Source organism: Rutidosis leptorrhynchoides, chromosome 1 (genome assembly GCF_046630445.1).
Source record: "Rutidosis leptorrhynchoides isolate AG116_Rl617_1_P2 chromosome 1, CSIRO_AGI_Rlap_v1, whole genome shotgun sequence".
NCBI classification, from domain to species: Eukaryota; Viridiplantae; Streptophyta; class Magnoliopsida; order Asterales; family Asteraceae; genus Rutidosis; species Rutidosis leptorrhynchoides.
In genome coordinates, this window is record NC_092333.1 from 211,038,882 (window position 1) to 211,064,363 (window position 25,482).

General features: G+C 36.0%; 1 protein-coding gene across 1 annotated transcript; it reads right to left on the bottom strand.

The window, feature by feature from the left end:
• Positions 1-2,495: 2,495 nt before the first annotated feature.
• Positions 2,496-5,412, bottom strand: LOC139868128 (probable serine/threonine-protein kinase PBL3). The gene is made up of 6 exons (XM_071856465.1): positions 5,318-5,412; positions 4,922-5,223; positions 3,864-3,999; positions 3,628-3,764; positions 3,413-3,536; positions 2,496-3,095 (listed from the first exon to the last, which is right to left on the bottom strand). Exons 1-6 carry the CDS (start codon positions 5,376-5,378, stop codon positions 2,716-2,718), a joined length of 1,140 nt encoding a protein of 379 aa, XP_071712566.1. The 5' UTR covers positions 5,379-5,412; the 3' UTR covers positions 2,496-2,715.
• Between the last annotated feature and the right edge of the window lie 20,070 nt (positions 5,413-25,482).

The window sequence follows — 25,482 nt, forward strand, 5'->3', positions numbered from 1 at the left end:
AGAAAATTACTCTCCCCACAGAGACAAATGAAGACATTAACAAAGAAAATAAGAACGCAATGTGGTTATATGTAATCAAGAGTTGATTACTTTAATCCACGGACCAAACTAGAGAGATTTTATTGATATAATTCGTGATACATGCTATGAGTTACATTTGGGTGCTTATATAGGCAAAACTCAACAAGGAAACAACTTAACGAACAAGAAAACTCGGTTTTGGAAACTTTGACCGACCAGTCCTCGACTCGCGATCGAGAGATCTTTCCCAGCTACATTCTCGCGTTCGAGGGTAATCTCCAGTCGCGACATCCTTTTTCCCTTCCATGAGTACTGATCCACACTAGTCTCGCGATCGCGAGATTAAGGCTCGCGGTCGTGAGCTTCTCCTGTTCCTTTGTTTTGTTTAAGCTTCTTCACTCCAACATGTTTTAGCTCAAAAACTAGCCCAAATAAATTATGCATGATTTTATCCAGCCAAATAAATCAGGTCTTTTCCTTCATTTACTCCATTCCACCATTGAAGCACATCAATTAGGTTTTCTTTTTCAAAACAGAGTAAAGGTTACACACACACACACACACACACACACACACACACATATGTATTGATTGAAAAGAAGCAGACACCACCTCCGTTGCGCAAGTGACTAACGCCGATCAAATGTCACCGTTGACGCCGTGGCATCACCGGTGCCAAATCATTGTCAGAAGGTGGTGGTGATGCTGCAATGGCACCCTCTAGTCACACTCCTTTTTTGAACAATTTGGCATAGCCAGGAATTGAATCCGGGTGTTGTGCTTCATTAGACAACTCAGTGGCTACTCAGGCAAGCCTGCGTGGTTCTCATCATTTACTTTTTTTCCTTTTTTTCTGCACATGAATTGCACATGTTATTTTACTCTCCGTTAAATAATCTTTTGGACTTTTTAATGTTATTTTACTCTCCGTTAATTTTTTCTTGGGATTTTTATTTTTCAGTATGCATACACGTGTCTTTTGGTGGTGCTGATTGGTGTCATATACCTATTAGCCGATGTACAACTGTAGTCGATATCTTGATTTGTATATAGTAGTACTATTTTGTTTAAATGTGTGAAAAGTTTTAGCTACGTTGTATTTAGAAAGGTTCGTTAAGATATGATAGGAGACATCGTTGTATATATATGCCATATTACTGTGGGATGAGAATCAAACAATTCATTAACTTAGATGGCAGTATTGTGTGTTTGAAAAACAAATAAAGTTATCATTTGTTTCTTCATCTTCTACAACTTTATTATCAATTGACATTATATATAGTGACTTGTGAATATCTCCGGTCAAGTACCGCAGACCATCGATATTACATATTATTTTTAGACAATTATTCCAACTTCTTACGGACGTATCCAAAAATAATAAATTTGATGTGTTTTCTTTTTTTCTCACATTTAGTAATTATATTCGCCCTCAATTTGACAAACCTATCAAAACTTTTCAGTGTCACAATGAAACCGAATACAACAACAGACAATTTCATCAATTCTGTGACAAAAATGGAATGAATTTTCTTGCCCCTAATCTTCTCCTAAAAACGGGAAATCCGAACAAAAAATTTGTGCGATTAACAACATTGTTAGCACCATCCTTTCTCATGCTTCTCTTCCTTTAACCTTTTGGCATCACGCTCTCCAAATGGCAACCTACCTTTTTAGACATTACGCCTAGCAAACAGCTTAATTTTCAGTCACCCACTTAAGTCCTCTACGGTTGATATCGCCTATATTACATATATTCTCCATGCATTTTAATAGCGATATCTTTCTCTTGGTTCGTATTAAACGTTAATTACAGAACTTGTAGCACTTATTCACATTATAAAATGATTTCGGGTTCTTTTGATATGATATGGTGATTTGGGCAAGTTTTGAAGCAAAATGAGTGATAATGGATGAAGCTTAAATAAAGACCGGGCCATAGCATGAAGAGTCCATTTGAGAGATATTTTAATTTGTATGGCAATTGTGCGCCCTATCGTCTGTACGCTTAAAAGATCACTTCTAGACCCAAAAAGACACTTAAAGGGCATGAAAACAACATTAAAGACAATTTACAATAATTCTTCTGGCGTCTTCCGGCCCAAAAAATATAAAAAAAAATATCAAACGGGCCGCCTATCATTTTGCGTAAGTCCTAAAGACAGCTTTCGATGCTTAAATCCTAAAGTAAACGCGTGAGCAGTACATATGTTACATGAGTTGATTCACGATCATAATCGGGGTATGTCTTCATCTTAATGTAAAGTTAACAATTATGTACAACTCGAATATCGTAAATACCGTACCGATTTATACATTTGTGATTGGTACTTTAAAGTTGACAATTATTTATATTTATATTTATATTTATATCAATCAATAAACAAAAACAAAAAATGTGCCTTAAGAATAACCAAAACTATCTTATGTACAGCAAACCTATTTCTATGGTATCTTTGGAATATTGAAATTGAAATATAAATTATATTATAACAAACATGCCCAATACGCACCAACTCAAACTCACAATCTCAACATTAATGAGTTACTTCGATAATGCTAGCGTAAGCGAAAAGCCCTTTGATTATAAATTTAGTTAATGTTGTCAAACCAAAAACTCTTGAGCAGCCACTAACACACGTATTTTGAGTTTCTACCAAGTTTCTGATTTCGAGCTTACTCGTTAAGCGCGACTCAAGATCTCTGGTTTGAGATGTTCGAAAGCTTACCGGTGATGAATGGTGAAGCTTCCGGAAAACTCTTGGGTGCATTCGTAATTCCTTCTAAAGAGCTAACAACTTCTTGCATTTCGGGTCTATATTTAGGATCGTTGCTAAGACACTTTAGCGCGAGCGCAGCCACAGCTTGAGCGCCTTTTTTTGAATATCGACCGCCTAACTTTGTGTCCATAATTCTGAAAACGCCTCTGTTTTCGACTAGAAATGGCTTCACCCATTCCACCAATGTCTCTTCAATACCACCCGCTCGTTCGTCATCAATCGCACGTCGTCCTGATAACAACTCTAATAAAACCACCCCGAAACTGTACACGTCATGCATTTTGGTCAAGTGCCCTGTACAACACACCACATAATTACTTTAAACTTATAACCCAAACAAGTTATTATAAGCACAGAAGGTACATGTATAGCATAATATATGGTCTAATATTTTCATTTTGACTTTTGGGGTCAAACTAATTTCAGTTGGACTCCTAATTAGTTAATGCTTTTACTAATTTCTAACAATGATTTTGGTATGTATAGCCCCAAATAAACAGTAATTACTAATAAAGGTCATTCTTCATCAATATCTAGCATAACCCATATCGAATAAAAAAAAATTCGAAAATAGTCAAGTTTGACCTGAAAAGTCAAACTGCATTTCTTACCCGTGGATATGTATTCTGGAGCAGCATAACCACTTGTTCCCACAACTCTGGTTGATACATGTGTGTTATCTCCTGAAGGACCATTTCTCGCTAATCCAAAATCCGAAAGTTTTGAATTAAATTCCTACAAAATTGAAATTTAATACGATCATATATCAAGTATATAGACATAACAATTCTCAATTTTTTTTTCTTTTCGAATAAGCCTGACATACTGAATCAAGTAATATATTAGAAGCCTTCAAATCACGATAAATAATACTTGGTTCTTTACTATGCAAAAAAGCTAATCCATGAGCTACATCAATTGCAATGCGCATCCTTGTGGCCCAAGGAATGGGTTCAACGCCTTCTGCAAGAAACGTTTGATCATGATGAATAAAAACAGACTAATTAAAAATACGGCCAGTTCATGGCTGCAGCCATGAAACCGTGAATAGAAGAAGCTTACTTCTAAACAGGTGATTTTCTAAACTCCCTTTTTGCATGAACTCGTAAACCAGAAGCCTGTTTTCGCTATCCTCACAATAGCCAATGAGTTTTACGAGGTTTTTGTGACGTAGCTTGCCTAAGTAATCAACTTCTGTCTGCAAATAAGAAAAGTAATCGCATATAACTAAATACTTCCTATCATTTGTAGTTAAGCATGCATAATATTATTTGTTTGATTCCAAAGTTTTTAATCTACATACTTAAAAAGTATAGAAGAAATGATATGATCTTTTCGAAATTCTACATTATTAAGGAGTATTCTCTGTCTCTTTAGAGCACCAGGAGTGGCGATGGGTGTATTTCAGTGTTCAGCTCAGTGTTTTTCTGGAACACTGATGGTAAAAAAGTGAGGAAGTGAGTTGTAGTATTCGTATTCAGATACAAGTATCAACCAATAAGAATAAGGGACATGAAAATAAATATTGTCAAACCTTCATGAGATAAGAAAATTTTGGAGAACTTTGAAAAAACGAATGAAAGACTGACCACTCTATCCCTCTAATGTCAAAGTCTTTAATAATTATAACTAAATTGAAAACTTCATTATTTTTTAGACATAATGCATGAAAAGGTACTCTAATTATGCATAGTTTCTATTTAAGGTACATAATCTTTATATTGTTAATACAAAGATATACATATTGACTTTCTTGATAGGTGGCCAGTCAACTATCACTTTGTGTTATGAGTTTTGACGATATATTGCTTATCAGCATACTTATTTTGAAAAATATTGAGTGAAACAATCGTGTAAAATAATAAACCAATCATTAATTTATTCTCTTTTAAAATATTATCATCAAATTAAGACGGTTTTAATCGTTTATGAAAGGAAAATGATTTTTTATTATATCGAATTAATTAATTCTTCTACCAATTCTTCAAACATCATGAATAGTTAACACGTAAATGTTCTTATTATCTATCCTATTGGTCATTTTATACTTTTAGCTCATACCAAAAAGAAAAAAAGAAAAAAGTAAAAATAAGAAAAAGAAAAAGAAACAAGGTACTTACAAGCCATTCTCTATGACCTTGATGGCTTTCTGATTTCAATACTTTAACAGCAACAACTAATCCGTTGCCCGGTCTGGCCGGAGCCAAAGTGGTTTCATCAATCCAACCTTTATAAACCCGACCAAAACCGCCTTCTCCGATAAGAACATCCGGCCGAAAATTCTTGGTGGCAGCTTTAAGATCATTCAATGTAAACGCCTTAAGATTATTTGGTATTGGGAAGCTTTCATGATCTATTGATGTTTTTGAACCCTTCAATAATATTGATTGTTGTTTTCTTACCTTGTGATCAACAACATCTTCTACAATGACAAAAAATATATATGAAATTATAAATATGTTACAATTGTATTATTATTAAATAATTAAATATAAAAAGGTGGTAATCGAACATACTTGTGAGTTGTGTTGAAGAAACATGAGCAACATTTGCAGGCGTTCTTAAGCATATACCCATTTGAAAAGTCTGGTTTTTGGCACAAAAAGTTTTGTGATATGAAGGAACAAGTGAAAAATACAACAATTTGTTGTTGGATATAAATATGATGGCGGTTTTGGTAGTTCAAAAAGTAGTACATTTTTGAATTTTCTGATGTTTTAGTCAAAGGCTAAGAATTTTCCTCACTATGAATTAATTAAATAAATTAGAGTAAGATCTTAATAGTGTAAACTATACATGTAAAACTGTATCTAAAAAGTCAAAATTGTCTCTTATATCATAACTAGTTGTTTAACCCTCGCTTCGCGCCGGAGGTTCGGTTTTTAATGTATTTTATTGCGTTTAGTTTGTAAAATTATTTCGTGGCTAAAGAATGATGTCGTTGAAACACAACTCGAGTCGAACTAAAAGGGTATAACCCGTAAAAAATTTAAATGTTATTTTAAATTAACAATATATGTCCATCTCCGCGTTTAGCTATGTAATTATCGACTTTTAAAAATTTAACGCAAAATTAACGTGTATGAAAAGTACCTCAAATATTTAGCATTTTCTAAAAAGCGTCCGTTTTGCGTATAGTTAGTGATATTGTGTTCCTAAAATTATTTCGAGTTTAATGATGATGTCGGAAAAATTTAACTCGTTGCGAGCGAGAAGATATAACCCTTTGAATATTTAGGTGGAGTTTATTTAAGATTTTTATGAAAATGGTTATTTGACCGATTTAATATTTGAAAAAATTGTGGGGGTCTTTGTTGGTGTGGTGAAATTTAATTAGAATTAAAAAAAAGGGTGAAAAAACGAAAATCCCCCAGTTACTATTCATCATTTTTGTCTGTTACATAATATAGTAATTTAATATAAATATATGTAATTAAAGCATAAAAAATTACTATTAAATCAAATTACAGTAATATTTTAACAAAATTTAACTTCATTAAATGTATTTTAACGTGTTTAATAGAAACGCAATTTAGCAAAACTTATAATAATTATATTTAATATTTTTAATTATTTATAATACTTAATACTTAATAATTTGGTACCCTTCATAATTATTGTAAGATTATATTTCTCTTTGACTATATTTATTTTAGGTCCTTTTATGACTGTAATGTTAACTTCATTAACGTTTATGTAAGGGAAAACTATAAATGTACATATCCGTCTTAAGAATGGGACTAATTATATTTAATTTTAATTTTAATTAATTCTAGGAAAAAACCTAATAGTAACTATTTAAACTACTCTTATTAATGACACATGTCATACAACCATATTGTGGAACATCAACGTCACCTTAACGTCTTAAGAATGGGACTAATTATATTTAATTTTAATTTTAATTAATTCTAGGAAAAAACCTAATAGTAACTATTTAAACTACTCTTATTAATGACACATGTCATACAACCATATTGTGGAACATCAACGTCACCTTAACGACTTCTTGTTACCACTTTATACTAGTATCCATGACATATCTCTTCACAATCACATTGGACCCACATAAATTAATTAATTAATACAATGTACCACTCATGATGCATTTTGTACAACAAAAAAAAGTTCACAGCTCCATAGTTCAATATGCTAAACAACGACATTTTGAAGGAGGCCCTTCAACGACGTAGCAAGGAAGCTTGCTAGTATTAGAGTCTTTAACCACATTGGCTTTCACCGAGCCAAGGGCGCTCTCAATATTAGTAGTCTTAGAGGTTTTCTTTATTAATGAATTCTTATTCTTATTATTAATTATCAAATCGTTACACAAATCACATATGATCTGTTAAAAATGTAATTTAAGTAGATGAAACAAAATAAAATGGATAAAGATTTTTCGTGTTTAAAGCATTCATTTTACAATTCCCTGCCAATAATCGAATTGAAGTTAAGGTTGGAGGTAAAAGTTACGTATTTATCCTACCTGAGTCGGTGAACAACCATAATCTTGTCTTTAACTTTAACAAGGATCGTGTAACATGGACGCTGATCGAGGTCAACGAATCTCCGGTAAAAGTCGACTGTGGTGATGCTTTGATGAATACTAGTGAGGGTGTTTCGAATTCGTCATGTGTGGGGGATAAGGGTGTGTCCCATTCGGTGCCTGACAACGATTCGTGTATGATGGATAATGAGGTGGCTTCAAACTGTGTTTCCTGCAACGAAGTGACCATTGAGCAAGATGATGAAGGAGATGGGTCAACAGGTGTGGACGATAGGCTGGACGATGGGGAGTTTCGTCCATCTCTGTCCGACGGGTTTTCGGTTGCTGATTCTTCACCGGATTTTAAGCCGGTCGACTCTCCTTTGGCCGGTAAAGATCTTGGTTCGAGGGAGGATTTTGTGAATTCCAATACGGCTGCAGACTCCAATGGCACGCGTGAGATGTTGTTTTCCCCAAGGCAAATTCAAATTAACAATGGGCCTGTTCAAAATTTGAGTAATGGGCCTGTTCAAAATAATGAACCTATGGTGGACTGCGAATTTACAATTGGGCCAGAACCTTTTCTAGATGAGAATGGAAAGGTTTCTGGTGAATCTAGTTTAAATGACGGGAATTTCGTCGAATCAAACGAGGTTATCGATTGTCCATCATCCAACGCTGTGGCTCGTTTTCGTATCAAGAGAAGAAAAGCCCCACCCCTGATTAAAAGTCACTTCATTAATCATGTGTGGAGAAGGAGTAGTATGAAGCGTTGCCGACGTCGAGAAAACTTTCGCTGGCATGAAAGATTTTTCATCGATAATGTGATGAAAGGTGCGGTTGAGGACGACGAGGAGGAAGCTTGTTGCTCATGTTGTGCTTCCTCCTATGAGTCATCGGATTCGGAAATCTAGATTACTATCTAGTCGTGGTGTGCGTTATTCGTGTTCTCTTAATCTTGCGTTTTATTTTGCTTCGAGTGTCCTTGTTGTGAGTTAGTCGTTGGGTATTGTCTCGTGTCTTTGTTTCTAGCTTCTGGCTAGTTCCGTTTCGTGTAATTTTTTTTTTATATATTAATACAATTTACTTGCCTTTCAAAAAAAAAAAAAAAGCATTCATTTTACAAGAAGAATGGTCATTTATGATTATTGCATAAATCTAATAAAACAAGATGTCAAAACCACCCAAAGAATTATACTGGTTATCCCTTAAAAAATGTCTAAATGACACGAAACCAAACCGAGAGAGAGAGAGAGAGAGAGAGAGAGAGAGAGAGAGAGAGAGAGAGAGAGAGAGAGAGAGAGCACTAGCCGGGGTTAAAGATGGCACGATTCCAGCTTTCTCGGTTTGATCAAGTGACAGTTGTCGGGACTTTTGTTTTTGGTGCTAATAAAGAGAGGAAACAACTTTTTGGATCTCGTTTTACCCCCTTTGAAATCATATAGTTGTGATATGGTTACAAATTCCTCGATAATAAATAAGATTTTATAATATTATATGAAAACTTAAAAGAAGAATATATTTAGTCACTGATAATAATATTTAGTTATCATTAAAATAATCGTATGAATTTTTGTAGCTATACGGTATTAGTGACTTGAACAAATGGTCAATATTGGTGGTCAATTTTGATATTATGGTCTCTAATAACATTTTGTGGCGATCTATATTAATAAGAAATGACCAACTTATTTTGATTACGACTTGACTTAGTGATCAATTTCGTGATGTTAGTGATCAATAACGTTTGTCACAAAAGCCATTTTTTCTTGTAGTGCAAAGATAATGAATATATTTTTACTCTGATGTATGTGCACTAATCGTATTTTTCCATGATCTTTTTAAACTCTTTGTCTGATAATCTTTATATATTCTTTTAGTGAGATTTGAACTTATAATTATCATAAGATAGTCTAGTGGTTGGCGTCCTGATATCCTTATAAGAGGTCTCATGTTCAAACTTTACTAGCAACACATCTAATACATGTGTGTGAGCTGCCGTTCTTAAAAATAAAAATCCTTCATTTTAAAACAAAATATACTTATTTTATTACTATTAATTAACGTCGCATACGTGTCTTCATGAAAGTTGGAAAATTTTCGTTATTGTTAAGAAAAATATAACCAATTCACGCATTTTCATAAGCATACATATGTAAGTCGACCTCATACTTATTTTATTTGTGGGCTAATCCCCGAAAAGGTAACCTAACTTACTCAATTTAACAATCAAGGTAACCCCAATATGACGAAGCCCGAAAAGGATTTCGATTGTTAATTTGCTCAAGAAAATGACTACGATTCGAAAAAATGTAAAATAAGGTTAATCATCGTCAAATTCATTAACGATTGTTAGTCAAAAATACACAATTAGTCCCTGAAGTTTCTTAAAAGATTGCACCACTCGTCCTCTTTATCATCTTAATTAACATCTTCATTCTCATTCTTCATCTTCTTCTAAATTGATATCAAAATCGAAGGTCTGAACCACATAATATATCTTATATGTCCAATAACATTAACAATTAATAAGATTATATAAACAACTAAACATGGGATTGAACCACATAGTTATACCAAGCGTTGATTTTCTTTGAATTTTTGGTGGATTTTGATTCCGAAGTGTTATAAAGAAATCTGAAAAAGTAGAAGATCCATCATCATCTCGTGATCATTTCTTCAAAATTTCAGGATTTAACTCTTATTATTAATCAGGATCTCGGCAATTTTTTCTCCGAAATTATCATACAAAAAATGGATTTGTTCATAGATTTTGGGTATAATTTGGAAAATATAAAAATGGAGATGTGTTTGAATGATTTAACCCTAACAATCTGCATATTTTGATAAATTTTCGTTGAGTTTTGAGCTCGTTTCCATAACCGCCGCCATCTACCGCCGCTAACCGCCGTATACCTGTCGGAATCTGAAAATGCTTGAAGAACACCTCCTTCTTACGAAGGAAAAGGTGATTCATTCCTGCACTAGAAGGTAGAAAAATTTGAGTTCCTGCCAAAACTGAAATGGGGAAGGCGCTAGCTTATGATCTTAATGTTCGTGGTTTATTTAACGAGTAAGCATTGAGACCTTCTACTTTTGCTTCCTTTATTTTGAGGCCTGGATTGTGCACAAAATCTAACATTGTTTATGTTTTTTTGGTTGGTTCATATGTGACTCTTGAGTCTTGAACGTGTATATATATCTCGACTTATGATATTTGCTACCGCAGCTACGTTCCAAACCCTGCATTGGTAATGAAGATGATGGTGGTGATGAAGATGATGAGTGGTGATGAACCCGATGGTCAGAGGCGAAGCCAGGATTTGAGTTTAAGGGGGGCTTGGCATTATATAGTTTATCGGAAGAAAAAAAAAGCACTCTAATTGGGCTTTGTGACTTCGAGTCAATTTCTTTCCAAAATATAGTTTCTAAATCTTCCTAAACCTTTCCTCTACATTAGGCTCCTTACTAGATAAAACTTTTGACTCAACTATGAGATTAAAATTCAAACTTATTTACATCTATTAATGCTATACTTGTTCATTTTATACGATTATGTAATCAGAAAAAATCGAGATACATAAATAGTTTTTTTATATACTTATAGCTGATATTATATAAATAAGTTTTAACTTCAAATAAAATTCCATGAATTTCATATTTTGTTTTAAAAGTATCGTTCAATCTTTCAAACTAATTTCTATCATCTAAATAATCAATTTACGAAAAAGAAAAAATGTGGCATTCACGTGTATACTAGAAAATCACATGAGTTAAGATTGGAAATTTAAATGGCTTATTAATAAAGTCAGGGACTAAAATGAATTATAAAAATGTTAATTGAAGGGCTTTATTGAAACATTGACAAATAACTCATCTTCCTCACTAAAACCTTCAGGAAACTCACCTCTAATTTAGAAATCGAGTTCCACAATTTAAAATTTTTACAATTAAAACACAGTACAATACTTAATAAATTACCAACAGTTAGGGGAGGCAAAGCACCCACACGCCCCCCTACTGTCTCCGCCTCTGCCGATGGTGGTGAATAAGATAAAGAGGACAACTATTGCAACGTTTAACAAATTTCTGGGACCAGTCGTGTATTTTGACTAATGCGCGTTAATAAATTTGACGTTGATTACCCCAATTTACCACTTTTTCAAATCGTAGTCCTTTTCTAAGGCAAATTAAAAATCGAAATCCTTTTCGGGCTTAGGCAAATTAGGGGTTACTTTGATTGTCAAATTGGGTAACTTATGTTATCTTTTCGGGCCATTGCCCTTTATTTATTTATTTATTTATTTATTTATTTATTTATTTATTTATTTATTCAATATGCCGGCGTGGATAAATTGTAACATAGGTAACAATTTTTGACCAACACTTATAATACTTATAAGTCTATGTGGTTCATAGTATCGTTACTTCTAGACATGTGTTTTATTAACACCACACACACACACTCATTTCTATCTATAATGAGACTTAAATTCACAACCTCTGAATTAATGATAGTCGTTGATACTTCTAGAGTTCTTAACATAGTATTTGTATCTTTCATAGGTGTCTCATATGCAACTTTTCACGTTACTATATCACAGATTAAGATTCTCTCCTTTATTAAGATCAGTCAAATGAGACATTATAATGTTTAACGTGGCCAAACAGAATTAACCATTGATATAAACGAACAAAATACTTAATAGCCACAACTATTCTTTATTCACAAAAATAATAATAATGATAACTAAGTTCATACGGCTCAAACCAGCAGATATAAATATTGAATAACAGATCCTCTAAAAACTAGGAGATCAAAAAGTAGATAAACATAAAAGAAACAAGTTGTAAAACAACTCTAATAGCTCGAGCTTGCATCACTATCCCTTATCACGATCGAATTTTTCCTTGGGCCCAAAGTCACTTGATCGCATGAAACTCCCAAAGTCAGTAGGCCTGTTGGGCCATTACTGATGCCATCGTCAAACCTGTATCCATCCACAAGCTCATTACCGGAGTCTACGTCATTATCTCCCGCTTCGAACATACTAGGCCTCGAGTCTACATCATCATCACCATCCGGAACATACGGGGACAAGCATAATTGAAAGTCGTGGACACATTATAATGACCCGGTAAATCAATCTTATAAGTGTTTCATTGATAGGTTCCAGAGACATGAAAAGGCTCACCCGCACGCGGTTTCAATTTTCTAAAACGTCATGCATGAAATCTCCCTTTCCTCAAAGAATCTAAACCAAATCTCCAACGTCAAAAACAACTTGTTTGCAAGGTTGATTAGCACGACGTCTGTAAATCTGAATTTGTTGCTCAATACGATCATGAACATGATAGTGAAGAGACTTGATTTGATCAGCTTGGTTAAGTCCAGCTTTGTTACCATCCACATCTAGAGGTCTCGGCAACATATCTAAAGGAGTAAGAGGATTACGACTGCAGACAATTTCAAATGGACTTTTACCCGTCGTCCTATTCCCCGAATGATTAAATGCAAATTCTGCCTTGGCCAATGTTAAATCCCACTGTATGGGATTATCCCACACAAAACTACATAGAAGATTACCAAGAATTTGGTTGATAACTTCAGTCTAACTGTCAGTTTGCGGGTAATGTGGGCTAGTAAATTGTAGCTTTGACAACCCACACGACCACGAAGTACGCCTAAAAAATGGCTAAGGAACTTTACATCACGATCGGATGTAATTGTCTTGGGAATTCCATGCAACTTCACAATTTTAAAAAATATAAGCGTGCCAACTGCCTTGCGTCGTACGTTTATTACACGATATACAATAAGCCATCATCGGAAAACGATCAACCACTACCATGATCGAGTCCTTATGTCGAGCATTGTTTGGTAATACCAGTACAAAATCAAGATTGATGTCCTCCTATGGACCGCGAGGAACTGGAAAAGGCGTAAAAATCTCGACGTTGTTGTTGTTGTTGTTGTTGTTGTTGTTGTTGTTGTTGTTGTTGTTGTTGTTTGGTTTGGCAATGTGACACGCACGACAAAGGGCAACGAAATCTAAGGGCATTGACCACTTAATTTTGTACCTTGGCTTAATGTTTAATAACAATAGATTATAATTGAAATACCTTGAACCACTTAGCATGCTCAGGCTCAACGTATGTTGACTGGTATGTACTTTAAATACTCGTGACCCGAATACAAAATGAACTCCGCAGGAAAAAAATAGTGGCACCATGTCTTGTGATACCTCATGATGGCATGAAATTCTCGGTCGTAGGCCGAATATTAACGCCTAGCATCATTCAGCTTTTCAATATAATGTGCGACTGGACGCTTGTTTTGGCTCAAAACATCACCAATGCCAACGCCGGATGCATCACACTCAACCTGAAGCACATCAAAAAAATTAATTAGAGCAAGAAAGAAAAATTAGTTACCTTCAACTTCAAATCTTTAAATGCTTTTGTCGCAGGCGTGGGCCATGTGAACTTCCATCATTTCATGCACTTGCTGACGGTTGCAATGATAGTGCTAAAGTTCGCGATAAAACGTTGATAATATGATGTGAGTCAATGGAAACTACAAATGTCTAGTGTTGCTCAAAATTTTCCATTCGGTGATAGCTGTAATTTTATCAGGATCCATTGGAATACCGTGTCCCGATATGATATACCCCAAGAAAGTAACCTCTGATGTGAGGAATTGAGACTTAGCACCATTCTCATACAACTTCTGATCACGCATGACTGTAAATACTTCTGTAACGCCCCGTCCCACATTGATTTGTGTAAGAAAGTTTGAGTCCCTTATAAGGTAACTCTCATCCTTACCAGACACAACGCGTTTTGGAGCTACACACACATCAGATCCCGTCAGAACTCTGCAGTTAACCGTGCTCGAGCGGGAGTAGTACTAGGATGGGTGACCTCTGGGAAGGCCTTGTGTGGTCACCAAGAAAATGCCGTGCACCTACGGGAAAAGCGGACAATATTGTGGTCTCGGTAAGGAGGGATGTTACAGATGATATCAGAGCACTAGCCTCTCAATGTGTGACGAACACTCGGCTCGTGCATCTCCCGAGGTATAGATCCTGGGTATCAATTTGTTTCTTCCTGACGAGGACGTCAGGATTCTAAGTGGGGGAGTTTGTAACGCCCTGTCCCACATCGATCTGTGTAAAAATGTTTGAGTCCCTTATAAGGTAACTCTCATCCTTACCAGACACAACGTGTTTTGGGGCTACAAGCTCATCAGATCCAGTCAGAACTCTGTAGTTAAGCTTGCTCGAGGAGGGATGTTACAGAATGACATGCAAATCTAGTAGTCACGTGTCATACTAATTAATTATAACTTATGTTAAGTTTACTATATAACAATTTAAGACAAATAACATCTAGTAGGCTTGTGATAATTAATTGATTTAAAAGTACATAATTTATGAATTCATTAGACATGTGATAACATTATTAATATCAAACTTATGATAACTTTATTATTAAACAATTTTAGGTAAAATTAATCATATTAAACTTATACAACTCTTTAGTTATAAATAGTTAGCCTCTCAAAACATAAGTTTTAGATATTATTAAAGTTATGGTGTTATTAACATATATGATATTGTGGATATATACATATAAGAATTTACCGAAATGATCCTAGTACCACCTAAAATATCCGTACCTTATTTCCAAAATGACAATTACAAAGACGAAAAGACCACCGAATAAATGCGACCATCGAACCGAATCTACTAAATAGAGAAGTATGAATACAAAATACATTCAAATGGAGAGTATGTAATATCTTTTAATTTATAGATTTATCATATAATGTTTATGTGTTTATTCTTAGTATTACACTTTTAATAGCTTGATTAAAACTCCCTTATTTTCATTATATCATAAGTACCAAAAGTGCGATTGTTAAACAAGGTTTTGACATGATTTATTATGTGATTTTATTTAAGAAATATAGAGCTTATATAATGATAATCTACTCTTAAATGTTGAATATAAGTTAGAAGCATTACCTTAATACTTGAACACCAAAACAACCTTGTTTTTTTTCTTCTTTCAAAATGAATGAACCACTTAGTAATTTGGAGAGTGAATTGTGTAAGATTTTAGGCTAGTGAAATGATGGAAGTTTCATCAAAAACTCACGTATTTGTCTAGTGAATATGGCTTCAAGTATGCATATGTTAAAAGATCACTATTTAGTATATTAATGAAAATTAATTTTACAAGTTACAAAAGTTACTAATGTGTTAGTAATCCAAAGCTTTCCTTTAATGAATCTAGTAATGGTAGATGAAAGTTCGAGACTTTAAAAAAATGTACAAATCATGAAAATCTGTCATATTAATTAATTATAACTTATGTTAACTTTACTATATAACAATTTAAGACAAATAACATCTAGTAGGCTTATGATAATTAATTGATTTAAAAAGTACATAATTTATTAATTCATTAGACATGTGATAACATTATTAATATCTAACTTATGTTAACAGTTTATTAAACAATTTAGGTAAAATTAATCATATTAAACTTATATAACTCTCTAGTTATAAATAGGTAGCTTCTCAAAACATAAGTTGGTAATACCCCGTCCCATATCGATTTGTGTAAGAAAGTTTGAGTCCCTTATAAGGTAACTTCCGTCCTTACCAGAAACAACGCGTTTTGGGACTACAAGCACAACAGATCCCGTCAGAACTCTGCAATTAAGCGTGCTCGAGCGAGAGTAGTACTAGGATGGGTGACCTCCTGGGAAGGCCTCGTGTGGTCGCCAAGAAAAAGCCCTGCGCCTACGGGCAAAGCGGACAATATTGTGGTCGTGGTAAGACAGGATGTTACAACTTCTCTCAAATGGACTAAATGTTGCTTGATGGATATGCTATACACTGAGATGTCATCAATATATACCACACCAAAACTTCTGATAAATGCCTTGAATGCTTGGTTCATGAGGTGCATAAATGTACTCAACACATTAGATAGGCCAAAAGGCATTACCATCCATTCGTATAACTTGTCACGTGTTTTAAAAGCTATCTTCCATTCATCTCCTACCCACATGCGGATTTGATGATATCCACTTCGTAAATTAATTTTCAAAAACAAAATCATAGCGATGCTTAGTTAGTCAAGTAAGTCATCAAAACGAGGAATGGGAAATTGGTACTTGATCGTAATCTTGTTAACAACACGACTATCAATACACATTCGGAACTTATCCCCTTTTTTAGGTACTAACAAAGCCAGAACAACACACGGGCTCATGCTCTCTCAAATAAGGCCCTTATCCAACAACTCGCTAACCAGGCATTGTAGTTCTTCAAATTCACTTGGATTCATTCTATAAGCTGGTTTGTTAGGGACGGTAGTTCCTCGTACAAAATCCATACAATATTGGATGTCTCGCATATGTGGTAATCTCGGAGGTATTTCGTTTGGCAAAACATCCTGAAATTCACCCAACATTAGTCGAACCTCAACTGGAACCTCATGTACATTCCTCAAAAATTATTTCAAATAGAACTGTGTTGTGTTTGATTTCAATTCGGCTCAACAAGGCAGTAGTTTCATCATCCGATTTAAGTTGCGCATCAAGTGGGGCTCAAAGTAATAGGAATGCCTTTAACAAACGTATATGTGTTACGATACCCATTATGTTTCATACAGATATCAAACTGCCATGGTCGTCCTAAGAATTTGTGACAAGAATCGATATGGGAATAACTTCGCAACAAATTTCATTATTGTACTTCTTCTTGATTGAAAATTGGATGAGTCGTCTCTTGATGACAGTTTATGATTTCTCTTTCCAATCCACGTCAACTGGTAAGGGTCTGGGTGATTCTTCAACCTTTAATCCTAGTTTGGTGACCATCTCTGTCGACGAAATGTTTTCACAACTATCACCATCTGTAATCATGTTGCACACCTTCCCTTTTGATGTTACCTTTGTACGAAAAAAATAATATTTGTTAACCAGGAATAGTCATATGTCATATTAACAATGGATGTGTTAAGTGATCTTCGAACAACTAACGATACCCCTCGATCCGGATAGATCACTTCTTCTTCCATCTGGTTATTGGTTTCATCTACACACACTTAGTCTGTATCAGAAACAGGTACTTCTTATTCATTAGAGAACATCATTGTTTTTTTAGGACAATCACGTAAAATATGACTGATTCCTTGGCACTTAGAACATCTAGGAGCACGAACATTAATTCCTTCACGACATGTTCTACCATCCATTTATCAAGAGTCGTTGACATGGATCTAGTTGTGACACCGCCCTTTTTTTCTAATACACAAAGGAAGTAATAACTAAACATCATGAAAAGTATTAACACCATCATATAAATATTAATAAGTTATTACAGTACTAGATACCACTTAAAAACCCATTTACAAAATACATTAATTTGATAAAAGACACATCAGAGTTCTTCATGTCCTAACATAACACTGACACGTTTGTCTTCTCCCCTAAAAGCAACATTGATAAGCTAACAACCTGCAGGAAGGAGATGAAGGGGTTAGCTCGAAGCTAAGTGAATGAAAATAACTACTTACTATAGTATACAGGAACAATTATACTAATCATGTCATACAATCTAACACATAACAGGCACTAGTACAATCTAAATAAACTCTGGCGGCCTGGTCGAACCTGCAACCATCAGTTGATCAGACTGAGGTTTACCGGAAGTTCTTCCAACATACCTCAAAGTATACATCATCCACACATAATGAATGCGTCATTCAAACTTATAGTAAACTGGCTGCCACATGAGGAACCCATCCCCCAAATGGTTGATCTCTCCTACCTGTTTCATGGCCACCTCAGGTAGGGACACACTAGTGTTTCAACACAAAAAAGGAACACATACATTAGGCAAATAATCCTAACTAGCATGGAGTTCTTAGGATAACTAGCTACTATATACTACAAGTCCATAGTCAGTCTCACTCATCGATTACCAGTAATAAAGAAGGCGCTCAATTGTCTTAACTCATTGAGCCTTTTCTTTCTTCTTTTCACATGAGAAAGATATACACACAAGTCAGACAAAATGTCTTAATCAAAATTATACAAACAGACAACATAACGGCTAGGAAATGACACTTTAACAACCAAAAACTGATTGACACACTGGTGATGCCCCATTCGCAAGAGTACAACTCCATCCGTACAGATCAAAACTCATCTGTACAGATTTAGGATCCATATGTTCGGATCTAGAACAGATGCATCCGTACGGGTACACTCCTATCTGTACAGATGCAAGTTGCATCCGTATGGATGCAGTTCATCTGAGACAGAAGCAGTTTCAAACAGTTTTCAAGCCAAAATCCACCAATTCTTATTCCAGGATCTGTTTTTGACCTTAAAACTGACCATAAATCAACCACAACATGTTTTGGGACTTAAACTTACAGGTTTTATACTACAATAACATTAAATTGCAAGATTTTGACCCTAAATTTCATTTTTATAAAAACAAAGTTAACAATTTGCAACAGATTTAGGGCATGAAAACCTACAAATCTCACCTTATTAGATTCAATGAAACATAATGAATCGATTTTTAACACACAATAGCTTCCAAGAACAAGATTTAGTGAATTAAGGTTTAGGATTGATGAAGATGTTAGGAACGGGTGTGTGTGTGTGTGTGGAGTTTTCTGGAAAGGAAAAGGCATGAAGAATGAAACAGATACATAACATAAAAGGGGTTAAAACCCATACCCCACCTCACATGGGTATTCACCAATTATCTGAACTCTTATGTACTTCGTTAGGCGACCCTAAAGGAGTCCAAATTAAGTAAACAAACCACTTTTGTAACCCTTGTCACAAACTGGTCTTAACGCAACAATCAACAAATTATAGATTTATTATTAAAAAAAACCATATAAACCACACTTGATCTAATCTTAAGGGTAAAATAGTAACCTTCCAGCCAGGCCCGGTCCAAGGGTGTTATAAATTCACCCCTGATATCGGCTAAAAAGTCACATTTTCACCCCGGTATTTAGGCCCAAAAACTATAAAAATCCAAGCTTTATCGCCAAAATTATCGCTTTGTGGATTAAAAGTGAAGTTCAAGTAGTTACAAAGACGGTGCAAAAAGAATCAAGTGAATCAAAGCTAAAACGAAGACTGTAGAGCGAAAATAGTGAAAGATAAGTTACGACCCCAGAAACCAAGTTACGATCCTGAGAATGAGCAAAACGATCTAAGCAAACAGTAAGACCAGAATCGAGAACCGGCCTGCCACGCCAGCCTGCCCACCGGCCTGCCATGCCACGTCGGCTTGCCCTACGAGTCAGACACCGGCTACATAAAACGACCACAAGAAAATGCTTGCCAGGAACCGGCCTCCGGCACCGGCCTGCCAGCTGGCCCCAGCCAAAATTCAACTATAAAAGGAGTCCATTTGTCATCCATTTTCCACACAATTCAATTCACTTCTTCTCTCTCTTTCTACAATAATTAGTCATACTTTTAAGGTCTTCGACTCAAAGCGGGAAATTTAGTACCCGGAGAAGAACGTCGAAGATTATATTAGGAGCGGTCTGGAGTTTGAAGTTGTCACTTTTGTATTTTTAGAACTCGTTTAATCTACTGATACTTCTATCCATTATATTTACATAATATCTTCCATTATTATGATTCGTGATATTGTTACCATGATTAGCGATTAGTTATCTTTAGTGTATGCTATGATGTAGTTAGTTATAATGCCGAAATAATGTTATGGTTTGTGTATGTTGTTGAGATGCTTTCCGATTATGCTTTAAACTCAATCGCTTTTCCAACTAATAGAATATAGTTATCAGATCTGTTATTGGGAAGTCGCGAACCCCGATTCATAGCACACTATCTGTGTCACCCCTTGGTAAGAGAAGTCTATCGGATACAACGCGAGTTTGACTGAGGCACACCGGTTGTAGTAAGTCCACCGAGCCTTGAATTTTGATTGAGGACTATTTCGTAGTGAAACATCTAACTAGGCCCATAGTACATTGTCGCTCTTAGACCATGCTAATGTAGTCACCAAGCATATAAACTTCGTACATGCACGCTGAAGCACAACGGTTGTTGTAAGCTGTACCTCTACTAAGTATGGCCATGGAACCCAGTCAGTGCTGATTAGTACACTTCACCATAACGCGGTCTCAAGCATTGCACTGCTTGAGGGACTCTTAGTTAATTAAGGAACTATTTGTTTAAACACATAAAGGATTGGATCGTTAGGATAACCGAACGTGTTCATCGAAGTCATACTGACTTGGCCATGGTGTTCTTTATGGTTAAACTCTTTTTAAGGGCCTAACTATCTTTTAAACCCAATCATTAATGAAAGCATCGAAACACATTTCGTCTCTCGGATATGGCATACCTTGTACATCATTGTGCTTAAGAAAGTTTAGACCTTTTGGAGCGTTAATACGTCACTTAACCGAGTCGCTCAATTGGATGAGCCGTTTGAACGTGTATGCCTGTAGTCAGACTGCACGGGCGTCGGGGGTATGGGACATTGCTGTCTATTCAGAATCTTCAAGCCTAACGTATTACCCAATGACATGTCTTATAACAGGGGCGGTAGGACCAGTGTAGTGAATACAAGGTCACTACCTATTCATGAGTCAGCATTTCATAATCTAAACAAAGTAACTAACAAAATCATAGTATGCACTTGCTTTAACCTTATCTAAATTACAAATTTTATTGTATTTACTTTATTTTATCTTATAAGCTAGAAAACCAAAAGTTAGGTAATATACAACTACTCCTTCACTTTAGGATTATCTTAAGTTATAAATATAGGTTAGATTCTACCGATCTCTTAAAAATTTGACCCTAGGTCATGCTTCCCTTACTCACCATAATAAAGAGTAGTACGATTTAGGACCCGCTAAATATAAATTTAAAACTATTGCCTCCTCTCCTAGTAGCTGATTTTGACGTCTTGCGACCTAACGACACAACATAAAACAAACCGTTAGATTCGGTCATATCATGAGAGGTAAAAATGTTTTTGGCCCCCCTGCCGGGGAACTGGTATTCGAAAATACTAATTCTATCAAACCTATTTGCAAACATTTAGTGGTGTCTAAGAATAACAATTATACACGGTCTTGGTTGTTGGATTTTCCGAACAGTCACCAATTATATTGGGACCAAAAGGATCATCCTCTTCGTAGTCGATCTGACCACTTGGTTTGTTGAATAGTTCGTGCGAAGCTCTGTTATCGAAATACCAGGGAATCGGTAGCAAGAACCAAAAACATATTAAACTTAGGATAATTACCTTAGATTACCTTAGCTACCTTAAACTACTTTAGATTACCTTAGATTAAGATCACTTTAGTTTACTTTTGACTAAATTAGGAACTTAGCATAGCTACCTAAAATTTAAAACAAGAGGGCATACTCAGTGTATGACCCACACCCGATCTGGACCAGGACCATTGTTATTCGTACCTGATCTAGACGCGATAATCTCTAAAGCACGCAAGGAAGAACGAATCAGAAACCATATGGTGTTACGCGTTACTCTAGCAGAAAACACCAAACCCTCGATTGAAGGTCGAGGAGAACAAATCAGATTCCCAGAGATCCAATGACACTCATCCAAATTAAAGTATCATATTATACAACTCATCGAAAATGGCTGTCAATTTCATGGACTACCGAATGATGATCCTAACTCTCACCTTGATAAATTCATATCTCTTTCGAACTCCTACAATTAGCCAGGGATAGGACAAGATATAGTCCGGCTATACTTGTTCCCCTATTCTCTCACTCATAATGCACAAACATGGTTTGAAGGACTGGAAAAAGATTCCATCACGTCATGGACGGAGATGGCTAATAAATTCCTAACTAAATATTTCCCTCCTTCTAAACAAACCAAGCTCAAGAATGACATCATTAACTTTAAACAAAGTTATGATGAATCTCTTTACACCGCATGTGAGCGATTCAAAACCCTGCTGAATAAATGCCCTAATCACCAGCTAGAACGTTCAGCTCAAATTTGAACCTTCTACAAATGATCTTACGGTAAATCATAGGATGACGATCGACGCGGCAGCTCAAGGAAATCTGATGAACCAAACCACAGACGAAGCATGGAAGTTGCTCGAAAACATGACAATGCATCATCATGACTGGAACAGTGGTGAAACAACTTCATCATCAGCTCCACTCTCCGCACTTAATAATCAAACGGAGGCCATCAAATCCCTCACTGACAAGATGTAGTGTCTTGCCAAACAACTTGGAGAATTAAAGATGCAACCACATCATGTTAACCAGGCTCAGTCCTGTGTCAACTATACCAACCCGCAACCTAGTGAAGAATATCAAGTTGAGTACGAGAATCCCGAAGGTTCAGTCTGTTACGTTCAATACCCTGCTCGTCAACCAAATCCCGGATTCAATCAACAACCTAGGGTTAACCAATTTCAAAAAAACAACCAACCTTTTCACTATCGTTACCCACCTTATCCACCCCAAAAACCTCAATTGACCTACGATCAACCACTTCAACTAACTGAACCACCAGTTGAGAAAAATTCTCCAACCACCCAAATTACGAAAGTAATTAACCCTGTTCTCAGGACTGATGATCAGTTGACTCAGTTCATTCAAGGACAACAACAACTAAATCAGAGAATCGCGTCTAGACAAGACCAGACAGAGATACTCATGTGAAATCAATTGGATATGCTTAAAAGTCTAGAAACGCAGCTCGGACAGTTATCACAAAGCCTTGAAACCCGACCACAAGGAAGATTACCTAGTAATACTATCCAAAATCCCCACATAGAGGAAGCTAAGCAAATGGAATCTATAATCCTAAAGGAAGAACCACGGAGGAGGTCAGCTAGGCTCAAGAACAAATCAACATATACTCAGAAGTTGCCCACTCAAACTCCAGTTCGTGTACCTTATCCCGGAAGGCTATTGGAAGAACCATCCAAGCTTGATACCTACAAACTTGACAGAAGATTCCTGGACACCATGTACAAAGTTCCCAATCAGAAGAGATACATACGAAAGTTTCTCTCTACAAAGGAAAGGATACCAATTTCCAACAAAATTTCACTGAGTGAAGAATGCTCGGCATTGCTCAGAAACTCTCTATCGAAGAAAGTAAGGTATACGGGTCGATTCATTTTCTCATGTTTAATCTACCAATCTGAAACCATTCATTCACTGGTAGATTTAGGAGCAAGTATCAACCTCATTCCCTATTCTCTCTACAAGAGTTTAGAGCTAGGAGACTTGACACCAACTAAAATGACAATCCAACTTGCCGATCACACAATCTGATATCCTAAGGGCATAGTTGAGAACGTCTTGGTGAAAGTCAAAAAATTCTTGTATCCTACGGATTTAGTAGTGATGGATATTAAGGAAGACCTACATACGCCGATAGTATTAGGAAGACCTTTCATGAACACGGCTAGGACTTTCATTGATGTGTACAGTCAAACCTTGATCTTGCGATCACATGGGGAGAGCGTTACCTTCAAAATTGACCGACCTACCGATCTTTCTTGGCATGCAGAGATGTTTGTTATTTCCACCAGACGGATCACTTTCGATGATGAGTCCCCACCACCAGTCGATGATATCAAAATGGGTGTCGAATCAAAGTCTGGTGACGACCCAGAAATGGAAGAAGAGGATCCCAGCGAAGAAATAGAGGAAGAGGAAGAATCTGAGGAGGAAGAGGAAATAGGAGACGTAGAGAAAACTGCGATAGTACCCTCTCTAATCCTTGAAGCAAAGCACAATCATCACGAACAATTAATGAGGCTAAAGACGGAGGATCACAGTTTAATTATTCGATTCAAAAAGAAAACTGGTAAGGTTACCAAAGTTAAAGATATAGTGATTGACCCTGCTAGTGTCGAAGTGAAACACCAGAATACTAAAGAAGCCCGTTCATTAGATGAATCTACAGATGAAAGCTATACCGATGATGACTAGGAAGTAGAAGACATTCCGGACGATTCATATTCCCCATCAGCAGTACCAGATCAAGAGGAGCCGGACTCTTCTTCAGATCACTCAGAGACACCAGTCATATCTAATCTCGCCGATATGATAACCTTCATCAATAACACCGATGCATTTGAAGATATTCTCGAAGCCATCCATAAATCAACAATCATTTTCACACCTTGTTTAAAGGATCGGATCAAGGCTATCGAAGATGAATACAACCTTTATCTACCAAGAGAAGATGATAATGTTGAAATCTTAGAATGGCGCATTTAAGACTTTATCAATACTCTTGACGATCATATATACCATGAAGAAAGGCAACGAGAGCACAATTCAGTGGTTCGCACTATTCTGGAGACAAGATTTTGTCAAGATCAGAAGATCAATTACTCTAAGGTTTACAACGCCTTAGCCGGATCTGCACTTCTGTTCTCAGAAAACCAACGAGCACTACTGACTCTCATCTGGAAGCATATGGATCTTTCCACTGGATGCCCGACTTATCACTCTGACTCGCAAATGATCGAAGATATTCAGAGCCTCTTCGTTCTCTTGGAAAGAGATAATTTCGAAAGTACACCAGACAGACTAGTAATTTATGTAATAATTGATCACCACGCTGATCTGATTATCAAGGTATTACGAGACGTAGTAGCAGAAGAAGGAAGATGCAACAATCCGTTCTCACATCTGGAATCAGACCGAGTAAACATTGCCACCTTTGTTACAAAGCAGTTAGCACGCATCTTCCACGAATCCACGCATCCTAGTTTCACATCTAAAGCAGGATATCGGGAGATATATTCCAAGACGGTGACATTAATGCTTGGGTCAGGATTGCTTTTCACTTCTTTCCAGCTTCGCCTCTTATCAAATCTGTGCAAAGCTACATACTCCTTCTGCAGAGACCACCGTTCAGAAGATTTTGAGATACTGAAGTTACCATTTTGACACTATTTAAAGACCTCCGAAATGAACATCCCATCAGAGAAACAATCACCACAAGCACGACCTCGATGATTGACATTCATGGATCAATCAACAGAGCCGAAGACCATGTTCTCATCGGACTTCAGGATTTTTCACGAGCTAAAACCGCTCATTATCTCTCCTTCGGAAGATCTTCAAGAGAAATACTG

Excerpts from the sequence above, each read along its gene's own strand:
- LOC139868128 (XM_071856465.1), bottom strand. The coding sequence starts at position 5,378 with ATGGGTATATGCTTAAGAACGCCTGCAAATGTTGCTCATGTTTCTTCA. Across the intron at positions 3,765-3,863 it reads AGAAAATCACCTGTTTAGAA|AAGGCGTTGAACCCATTCCT; the intron begins GTAAGCTTCTTC and ends CGTTTCTTGCAG. Across the intron at positions 3,537-3,627 it reads CTAATATATTACTTGATTCA|GAATTTAATTCAAAACTTTC; the intron begins GTATGTCAGGCT and ends TCAATTTTGTAG.